The sequence below is a fragment of the Parasteatoda tepidariorum genome, chromosome 3, assembly GCF_043381705.1.
Source record: "Parasteatoda tepidariorum isolate YZ-2023 chromosome 3, CAS_Ptep_4.0, whole genome shotgun sequence".
Lineage (NCBI taxonomy): Eukaryota > Metazoa > Arthropoda > Arachnida > Araneae > Theridiidae > Parasteatoda > Parasteatoda tepidariorum.
The window spans coordinates 27,847,237-27,858,299 of NC_092206.1; the positions used below are offsets into that span (position 1 = coordinate 27,847,237).

The following is an 11,063-nucleotide window of genomic DNA, read 5'->3' on the forward strand; positions in this document are numbered from 1 at the left end:
TGTTTACCGTAGGTAAGGTTTCTTCATGTAAGACGTTAAAATTTTTTGCTCGTTAATGTAAGATGGACAAATACCTTGTAAAGCCAATATCTTCTACTCCGAAACGGACAAATGAAAATGAAACAAATGTGGGTAGAAGCGATCAAAACGAAACAAATACGCATTTGAGCAACCTAATGAGAATAGCTGATGAAAAAGTAGATGTAGAACATTTTCCATATGATGATGCAGCAAAAATATTCAATGCTTTAAAAATTAGAAGATGTTAAAAATGCATCATAATTAAAGAAATTTTATTTTTTTTTCAAGTCTCTTCACGTTTTTTTTTTTTAAATTTTTGAAATCTCACTTAACTTTTTGAAATCTCACCCTGTTTTTGAGAAAGGGTGAGAAATTCTCACCCATTTTTTTTCTGAGATGAAAACACTGATATGCATGATAATCAATCACTATTTGTAGAATATATTTATTTTAAAAAATATGTAAGGTAATGTTGTTAATTCTTAGCTTTTTTAATAAAATTTATAAAAAATAAAAAAAAGATTCTCAAGGTCCCCTGAGTGCCTGGGGCCCCAGAGCACTGCCCTAGCTTGCCCATGCGTAAAGACAAGCATACTAAGTTTTATACATACATTATATATAACTTATTATAATGAAGTTTTCTAATAACTGTAATAACTGTAAGTGAGCCTCCCTCCCCCTACTCATGCAACACCTATGATCATGGATACTTCCCAGGAAAATAATAAAACAATAAAAATAATATTATAAGAAAATGAGTAAATAACAAATATTCTTCTCTGAATCTTCATTCAACATTTGATTTAAAAATTTAAACTCTCTGGAAGCTATCCTAACTAAATACTTATAAAATAAAAAATATATTTAGCTCTTGCCTCTGCCATGCATGAAATAATAAAATAGTAATTTATTTTTATTAACTCCAAAACAATTTTATTTTAAAAGCTATTTCAAAATATTTACCAATTTATCTAATTTAATTTGTATTGATAAATAGAAATCTGTACTTAGCATTCAAACAAATCACGAAATTACTATTTAAAAAATATTTTAGTCATAAAATGGTATGACACTTTCTTGAATTCTCAATATTTCGAAAGTATTAAGCTTTGCACAAAAAAATTTCTTTATGATAAGGATGGAAAAAGATCGAAAATTTCCAAATTTAATTGAATAGAAATGGATGCTAAATAAAATATGATTTATCAAATACTTAAGAATTTATTTACTCTCTCTCTCTTGACTGTGAGCAAAGAGACGAGATAATAGATTCACAATGATACAAAGAAGAAATATTTGTCACTAAGTGTGAATAAATGAACAACGATTTTCACTCACCTCCTAGGCGCAAAATGTACGCTCGGTAGTATCTGCTCCCTTTCTCTTTCTCCCACAAATGCTTAGGAGGCAGGGATATACATTTCAACCTCTCATGATTTTCTTGATATTTTTTTAGTTCGTTTGACCAAAACACCCTGTACACTTTCTTCTCTTCATAGTCAGTAATATCATTGGGGAAGAAATCTTTGATAAATTGGGTAGGTATTTTGTAGTGGATGAGCCTGTCATCTAAATAGCATATGCAGGCGAACATGGCTATTTAAAATCTCTTTTTAATATATTCTAACTAAAATATATAAGGAAAGAAATAGAATAAAAAGTTTTCGATAAGAAAATGGATGAGATGAATAGAAGACAGGGACTACAATGATAGAAGAGATGGATGCTATGACTAAGTTGAGTTGTTAGGAAAATTTAGATTATTTTCTTATATACCAAAAGACAAAAGTTGTTTTCGAAAAGTTACTCAATTAAGAGAGAAGAAATTTTAACTAGATTTTCTTTAGAGAATAAAATTTTTCAATCAAGAAATTGCTGAAAAGGAAATGCTTCAAGTATTGTTTCTGTTGAATATATTCAACAAAACTACATGTGAAGCAGTAGATCCTCGGGGACCCTGCAAATCCCTAAATATCTGATACCTTTAATTTGTAATGAAATATCTTTTTAACTAATTTTTTGGGAATTCTGGGTCACTGTCCTATTAGCCCCAATTATAGCTACGCCCCTATAAAAAATAGTAGTTATTATGATACCCACTACATTTCTGAAAACAAGGCCCTTAAACTTCTAAAGCTAATACGATCGGAAAATAGTAGATGAAACGACAACAACAAAAAATTTATTCAGAAGGCAATAATTATTTTATTACTGAAAAATGGAAATTAATAGACCGGATCACCACAAGCATCGATCTCTGTCTTCAAGATGAGGTAGTACTTACTCCTCCCTCGAGAAACATATACTACAGAATTACATTCTGACGATTTATAAAAAATACCAGTCCCGCTGTTGACTGATCGTTAATACACGGATCGCAGGAGATCTTCGAAGTTAAGTATCATAGGCTGCGGGCAGTATGCGGGAGGGTGGCCACTTGGATTAGACTGCGTAGGGACCGAGGGTGCGCGGTATTGATCCGCGATAAACTGTTATACCGTAAAGTGCTTGACATTCCCCAAAATTGTGATGGCATGCTTTCGGATCATCCTCAGAGATGTTTCCCGGACCGTCGCCAATAGCCCATTGTACAGCTCTAGTGCACCTACAGTGAGCACACGCACACACAAATAATAATAAATGGATCATGCTGAACAACTTTTGATCTAATGATCGGATCTTTACGTACTAGAACTGAATCTTAAAGGTTCAAGGCGATGATCTCAAATATGCTACTTAATTAACCAATTATAATTCTGACCACCAAAATATAGGGGATAGTCGCAATTGGGGAATACGCTCCCCATAGTTGATTGTTACGAGTGCGGTTAAAAGTTTGAAACCCTTAATATTAATTTTTCTAATTTCATATTTCGTCAAAACTCAAGAATTTTTTAAGCGAATTGGGAATTATGAGGATCATATTTCCCAAGTTTCGGCTATATCTTACATTTTGACTACTTCTTATATTACTTCATAAAAGAGTATATTTATTAAGAGCTTTAATTTGCTTATTTGAGGTCACCCCCTCGAACCATTCAGATTAAGTCCTGACGCGAAGTTCTGATCATTAGATCAAAAGTTATTCGTTGTATTCCGTTTTTACTTCTTTTTCTCTTCTTTTTTGTGCTCTGTACATTGACAACGTCAACATCAAAATATGTAGAAAAACTTTTATCACTTATTAATTTTTATGAATTATAAAATCGTATAACGATATGCAAAGACTGTTCGTTTTTAAAAAAAGTATCTGATCTGATTTGTGTGCACACAATCATATTCATAAATATGAACCTGTTTCCCTTCTTCCGACTTCAGGGCTGGAAAAGGGACCCCTAACAGTCATAGGGGCTTTATAATTTAGAATATTCCAGCTAAGAGTGGGCAACAATTTTTTAAAAACAAAATTGACATTTTTAATGAATCATTAAATCTTTTAGAAATTTTAGAGATGGCCGTGATAGTCTGGTAGGTAAGACGATGGGCCCATGTCCAAGGGGTCGTGGGTTCCTTCCTCGCCGGCCGAAGACTCCCCGCGAAGTAAATGGTAACTGGAGCTCGTTAAATTTATCGGGTCATAAAGTCCTCTATGTTCCCAAAACAAATCATACCTCCGAAGGCACTGAATTGGAGATTGATCGTTGTCTGATTCAGGTCAAAAATATGTTCTGCATATGGATAGATGGTGTGTTAATGTGTTCTCCCTGTAAATGGGGTGCGACGTATATATGTTGCTCCGGATCGTTCTCAGTAATGTTTCCCACACCATCGCCAATAGCTCATTGCGCAGCTCTAGTGAGACATGACTAAAGGAACGAAAAAAAGTTTTTAGAAATTTTTGAAGTTAAGATTTTAATTTTTTGAAGAAAATGGGAGAAACGGAGGAGTACCGATCTGTATTCTAGTTAGTACTGATAAAAAAAAAATTCTTTTTACTACAAACTAAATTATTTATTTTGATGGTTTCACATCTAACTTCAAGTGTTCGATGCGTCAATCTGATACAATGAAAATTATCTCTTGGTTTATTTTTTTTTTTAGTTTTTATTGAAATTACATACATTTGCTGACTTGTGTGCTCAATATAGGCTTATAAGTCATTGTCAAGTAGAAAATACAGATAGAACAATTCAGAGAAAGACATCACAAAGAATACATCCAGGGTTACGGCGGGATTCGAACCCGCTACCTCCACGCTTAACAGAGCGTTTGGACCGGCGATACCGCTCGGCCAGGGAGGCCCCAAATCTCTTGGTAAAAAGAAAAATATCAAGAACAACTCCACTTATAACGAAACCAACATTTATTAGGCGCCAAAACTGTTATTCGATCTCTTATATTTTTGCTTTTGGTTCGATTTTTCGTATGATTTTATTATCAGTTTTTATTTTAAAAAAAAGTCCTTTTCAGGACTATTCTTAAGTTTTAATTTTGTTTTGTTATTGTTTTTTTTTAACTTTTAATTGTTTTGTTTTTTTACTTATTATTTGTTGTTACTTCTAATTGTTATTTTTAAATACGATTTATTTTTTTTTGACAAAGACTTAGTTTAATATTTCACAAGCATATTTTTAATATGCCTCGGAAAATTTATAAACAATATTTAGAGCCGGATTCTGATGTCTCTGTTCCCCGAAATACGTTACATCGACGCAAGATTGCGCTTAAAGAATCGCTAGGAACACTCTCATTAGGTCAAGAAGTATCAAGGTAAGTTGCAAATGTTACTTGTATATTATTATTAGATCTACATTTGTTTGGGAGACCGTGCTAAATTTTTTAAATTTTCAGATCTGACACTCTAAGGAAACAGAAGGTTCAGGAAGGACCATCACTTTTGCCAGAGAGCTCCAGAAACACTGAAGAATTCTTAGATCAAAGGGAAATGATTGATGAATGTTTTTTTTCTGAGGACCCTAATAGTGATGATGATAATGAAGAACAAATACCTTCAGTAAGAGATGTTAAACATTCTATTTACGTTACATCCTATAGGATAGCCATTTCAAAACTATTTATGTTTTTATGCAATAAGTGACCGACACTATTGAATTATTCTTACGAAAGAGCCCAATTTGCTCTGTTTTGATATTTTTTTGTTTCGCCAAAGTAAATGGTTGTGTTTGCTATTTAAATGGCTGCTATACAAATAAGTGACCGACACCATTGAATTATCCTTACGAAAGAACCCAATTTGCTCTGTTTTGATATTTTCTTGTTTCGCCAAAGTAAATAAAGTGGTGTTTACAATCAAAATTACTGTTATCTGAATTAATGTATTTCAAAGGGTCAAAAAATTTTATAATATGCAAAGTTATTACCAAATTCAACCTAATATTCAAAGGAACTAATCATTTATTAGAAGTAATTTTATTTAATTTAAATAAAGTTTAAAGTTGCAAACAGCCATTTCCAGTATTGCTGTTTTTTAAAAATGCTTTCAAAAGGATACTTGAATAAAACCAATTACAGTAGAGTCTCGAAAATCCGAGGTAATTGGGGCTGACACTATCTCGGATTACTGAAAACTCGGATTTTCCGAAAAAGTAGAAAATTTTTAACAGCTACAAATGAAATGAAATAAAATGAGCATATTACCTTAAAATCCTTTATTCTTTAGTAGAATGACATAAAAGATTCTTTACAATTTAAAAAAATTGTCAATTTTTTGTTGCTTCTGTATATTACTTCTCTTTGTTGATGCGATAGTCAGTCAACGCTTCAAAAGAAAAACATCTGCAGGGGTGGCTTCAGTTTGCTATTCTACATATTTTAAGGCTAGTTCTAAGGCTGCAGAACCTTCACTATGAGATATTTTTTTTTCTGATAACGGAGAGTCGTTTTCTTCTGTTTCATATTCTTCCTCATCTTCCGTCATTTCTATAATACTTGAGTCCTATTTCCAGCTTGTCGTCACTATTTAGCCATTCATTTAGATCAACTGCATTAGAGCTTTCGCAGCCTGGTAATTCCTTCACCAAATCTTTCAAAACAATTGTTTCACTATCATCATTAATTTTCTCTATAGGCGTAACCAATTCAGGTAGAAACTTAGTCCACGATTTAATTACTGTCGTAGGTTGAACTTCTTCCCAAGAATCTGCTATCCAGTAGACAGCATCTCTTAGACTTACATTCCTCAAGACATCCGCAACACTTTCATCATCAGACTGAACTAAATGTTGTAACAAACGGTGTCGATATTTTTTCTTTAAATTTTCCAATACGCCCTGATCCATTAGCTGAATCAAACTTGTAACATTGGCAGGAAAAAATATAGCACGGATTTCACCACAACGTAGCTCATCATCGTCCGGATGAGATGGAGCGTTATCTAAAAACAAAATTGCTTTGCAAGGCAAATTTTTTTTCTCAATGCCTTCCGTGTTTCTGGAACAAAATGTTCTGAAAACCATAGTTTGAAAATTTCTCGATTCATCCATGTACTTTTCTGATTTGTGTAATGTACTGGTAAGGCTTCTTTAGTGATGTTTTTTAAGACTCTAGGTTTGGCAGATTTCCCAATCACAGTCAGTATGCACAGCTGACGTATCTGCCGAGAGTATTTCACTGCAAATATTTAGTTGACGTACACCATATCGTTTTTTCCAACGGTCTAACCAACCAACGCTTGTTGCGAAATCTTCTTCTCCTTCTTTGAACTGATTTCTGAAAAACACAGCTTTTTCCTGAAGAATAGGGCTACTTATAGTTGTACCTTTGCTACGCTTTTGGTTGCTAGGGGGAAAATTTGGCACCTCGAATTAAGCGGAACCTCGGACTTCTGAGACTCGAACTTTCGTGTCTCTACTGTATTGGTTTCTCTTATTTTTTTTCTGAAATTAATGCTATTTTTATTTTTCAGGTTTTTGATGATTCTGATTCTATTTTCGAAAGCTCCTGTAATTTCAATCAGAAATTCTTAGAAATGATTGAATCAAAAGTTAAAATCTCAAAAGGCGAATTGATTGTGATGATTCTCAACTTTGCTCTTCGTCATCATTTGTCTGATGTTGGAGTAAACGACTTATTGGAAATGTTTAATGTTATCCTAGGGAATAAACTTCCAAAGACATCTAGTACCCTCTATAATGTTATTGGCACCAAGTCAATTAACTCGATGAACCATCACTTTTTCTGCCATGTTTGTTTCAAGTACGTTAGTACTTTATCAACCGATGAAAAGACGGTTCAGTGCCACGTCTGTAATGTGGCTGTCAATACTTCAAACCCGCAAAGAAATAATTCTTTTATAAGTGTGGACTTGAAAAGTCAGCTGACTGAAATTGTTGAAAACAATGATGCACTTAAAGCTAAACTTTCTTCTGAGCCTACTATTCGAGACTCAGAAATTTTTGAGGATATCGTTGATGGAAGACTCTACAAAAAGCTGCAAGATGACCACAGTGGACAGCATATACTGACGTATAACTTCTCTTTAGATGGCATGGCCATGCATAACAATTCAAAAGGTTCAGCATGGCCAATCTTTGTTTCCCTGAACGAATTGCCTCTAAAGGAAAGAAATAATCATGTTATGCTTGCTGGTTTGTGGTTCGGAAAAAAGGAACCAAAATTTGAGGTTTTTTTAAAACCCTTCACTGAAATGGCTTCAGATCTAGCTATCAATGGCTTAAATGTTCACTTGGCTGATAAAAACATTAATGTGAAGGTGATTCCGGCTTGTTGTTGCTCAGACTCAGTAGCTCGGCCTTGTTTACAAAATAGCATCCAGTTTAATGGGTTTTATGGTTGTTCGTGGTGTCTGCATCCAGGCTTCAATGTGGATGGAACAATAAAATATAGTATTCGTAATGATGTAATTTTCTTTGAGGATAGAAATGAAGAAGAAACAGCAAAGCTTGCCACAGAAGCAATAAAATCTGGCAGATACCAGTTGGGTATTAAAGGCAGATCACCACTTGCAGTAATACCCCACTTCAACGTTGTTCAAGGCTTTTCGCCAGATACCATGCACAGTGTTTTCTTGGGCGTTTGTAAAAGAATTGTATCTTTATGGTTAGACACAACCAACAAAGATAAAGATTACTACATTGGTAATCCCAAGTGTATTAAAGCTATGAATGCGAAATTATCCAATGTAGTAATGCCTCAATGTGTTGGACGTGTCCCACGCTTGATGTTTGAAAGAAAGTTGTACAAAGCAAACGAATGGAGAAACTTTCTCTTATATGTCTGCATTCCAGTTGTCAGGGATGTTTTACCCACAGAGTATGTTGACCACATTAGTCATTTAATTGGATCCATGTTCTTGCTCTTACAAGAATCTATAAATGTTCAAGATTTGCAGAAAGTGGATGAGCATTTAATAAAATTCGTTGCTGGGGTGCAATATTTGTATGGCGAGAGTGCCATGACTTTTAATGTTCATTCACTTTTGCATTTAACCAAAAGTGTGTTAGATTGGGGACCCTTGTGGATCCGATCTATGTTTCTTTATGAAGGGGCAAATGGAATATTGCGAAAGTTCAGCACTGGTCCGACTGGCATTGCAAGCCAAATGGCAAGGCGATACCTTCTCAATAATGAACTAAAATCAAAACAAATGCTTAAAAAATGCTGCCCAGAAGTTGTGCAATATGTTGCACAACTGAATAGCAACTGCAAGAATGGAATAGGAGTAAATGTGGGAAATGTTGTTTTGTTTGGATTTTGTAAAAAGCCTGAAATATGCAGTGAGTATGAGTATTCACTGCACAATGCAGGAGAGTTTTCTTTTTATTCTAAGTTTTTGATGAACAATCAAGTGTTTAGTATTAAAAAATCTGAACGTATTATATATACTGATGATAATAGCATGGGCTATATTGAAGCAATTGCTGCTAATGCAGATGCTAAACAAATATATGTTTATTTTTATAAGCTTGATAATTTAACCCTTTTGCATGAAAATATTGCATCATCTTTCTTTACTGATGGTAAAGGTACAAGGACAATACTTCATGTAGACAACATCTGTGGAAAATGTTGCGAAATTTACACTGGTGAAAATTTTATTTTGACAAAAGTGGTCCATAATTTTGAATGTATCACTTAAAAGTCTATTTTTATTCTATTTTATGTTCCATCATCATTCTTAAAATTTATATAATTTTTTTATTTAATATTTAGGAAATATTTCCATTACATTTTCTGTTAATTAGCTTATACATTTTTCCATAACTTTCTCTTCAAAATGGTTAATACATTTATTTGAGATATAGTTTTCACATTATGATTTTTTACTTCAAACCAAATGGCTTGGAAATGTGGTAAATATAAAACTTTTGTTGCCTTTTCTACTATATATGTTCCACTTGTAAAATCATAAATTTGGCCTCAGTAATTATCCTTATAATGTAAAACTTCTTTATTTTTATGTGAAAAATTTTGAATAGCAAATTTAAATTTTAAAATCTTTAGTTTAATAATAATTTAGTCAATATATATATATATATATGTTTGCAACATGAAAAATCAAAATATAGTTTTATATTATGTGCATCTAACGTTCTTGAAATAAAATGGTTTGTGAAGGTTGTAATGACTTTAAATGTAGATTAGTAAGAGTGCTATTCCAATTGGTCCATTGCCTGTTAAAAATAATATTTTTTTTATCCATCATAAGATAATGAATAGTGTTGGTCCATCAATAACTAATGTCACTTGATGATGGCTGACCAGGAAAGAAGTGAAACATCAACCATCATATGATGATAGATGGTATTATTCTATCATGAACTTGATGGTTGGTCAGCATAAAAGTAATAAAGGTATAAACCAAGATTTGCAAAACCCAGAGTTTTTAATAAAAACCCTGCTCATAATTTTCTTTTTTTTTTTCCTTCCTGAAAAAACCAGATTTTGCCTGAGGAGAAGTGGGTCATTTTATGAAAAAAACCAAAAGATTGCTAAGTTTTTAATCTAGGGGTATCCGCGCATCTGGAAAGTCATGAATTTCAGTAATGAACAAAATTTGCCATGAAATGTCATGATTTTAACTATTTTTTAAAAAAAAAATCGTGAAAAGTCATGGATTTAAGCCGCCTAAAAATCAAATTTTTAAAATGGAATTTACCCTCCTCTCCAGTATCATGGTGTTCAGAATATCTGAATTTGTAATAAAATCTCCATTCACAGTCATATTTGATTAAAATATATGTTTTTACCCTGTTCTTTAAAAATTATGGTTTTCTTTCAAAAACATTTCTAGAGCAATTATCTTTTAAACTTCTGTGATTTCAGAATTTTTGTTATTATTTATTTTTCTTATTTTATAAATTTAAAATTCTAGCTGAAGCAAGCCAGTCATTGGCGAATTGCTTTATTTCGAAATGAGTGCAGAAAAATCAGGAATATTTCTTTCCTTTCTGATGACCAAGAAAAGTATCTTTAGAATGTAATTCTACAGAAAAAAAAGAAAATATTTGTTTTTATATTTCTTTCATCTATTTTATTACTTTAACTCTTTCTTTACTCTATTTTTTAAATTTAAAATCTACAAATATGAAGATGCAGAGTATAACAGTTTTGATTATACCTATCATTTCAATGAATGTTAATGTTATTATAATGCTTTTTTAAATTTATTGTTGTGTTTTTGTCAGAGAAAATAGTAACTTCGTTTAGTCATGAAAAACTCTTGTAATTAATCATGGAAAGTCATGAATTTGAAAATCTAGAATGTACTTTAAAAAATATTGTTTATTACCAAATGGATGATTAAAAGGAAAGGTTCTAAAAATTACTTCAGTCGTTTTTCTGCCTTCTACATGTATCATGATAAAGTTGTTGAAAGTTGTTTTGTAAAATGTCAAGCGTAATGTTGTATGATGAATATTAAATTGTAAATAAACATTCAAGAAATAAAATTTTTTATTTTTTAATGTTTAAATTCGTTATATATCCTACAATGTTTAAAAGATTCTTAACTTGTATCTTTATTATACTTTTTTTCTCTTGAAATGAATGAAAAGAGGCAATAAATTTTAAACAGTAGTATTTTAATTATATATTTTAAGATTTTACTGCACATGCAAAAA

At 32.2% G+C, this 11,063-nt stretch overlaps 2 protein-coding genes across 2 annotated transcripts in view; one reads left to right on the plus strand and one right to left on the minus strand.

The window, feature by feature from the left end:
- LOC107450113 (BEN domain-containing protein 5) overlaps positions 1-1,770 on the minus strand; it is an 8,117-nt gene extending 6,347 nt beyond the window's left edge. Inside the window, exon 1 of the mRNA XM_016065849.3 lies at positions 1,360-1,770. Within this exon, the coding sequence (XP_015921335.2) occupies positions 1,360-1,615 (256 nt within the window). The 5' untranslated portion in view covers positions 1,616-1,770. The remainder of the gene's footprint in view (positions 1-1,359) is intronic.
- Positions 1,771-4,304: 2,534 nt separating this feature from the next.
- LOC122269318 (uncharacterized) lies at positions 4,305-10,445 on the plus strand. Its single transcript, XM_043041769.2, has 3 exons — positions 4,305-4,731; positions 4,813-4,975; positions 6,887-10,445. Exons 1-3 carry the CDS (start codon positions 4,598-4,600, stop codon positions 9,077-9,079), a joined length of 2,490 nt encoding a protein of 829 aa, XP_042897703.1. The 5' UTR covers positions 4,305-4,597; the 3' UTR covers positions 9,080-10,445.
- Positions 10,446-11,063: the final 618 nt, after the last annotated feature.

Excerpts from the sequence above, each read along its gene's own strand:
- LOC122269318 (XM_043041769.2), top strand. The coding sequence starts at position 4,598 with ATGCCTCGGAAAATTTATAAACAATATTTAGAGCCGGATTCTGATGTC. Across the intron at positions 4,732-4,812 it reads TTAGGTCAAGAAGTATCAAG|ATCTGACACTCTAAGGAAAC; the intron begins GTAAGTTGCAAA and ends TTAAATTTTCAG. Across the intron at positions 4,976-6,886 it reads ATGAAGAACAAATACCTTCA|GTTTTTGATGATTCTGATTC; the intron begins GTAAGAGATGTT and ends TTTATTTTTCAG.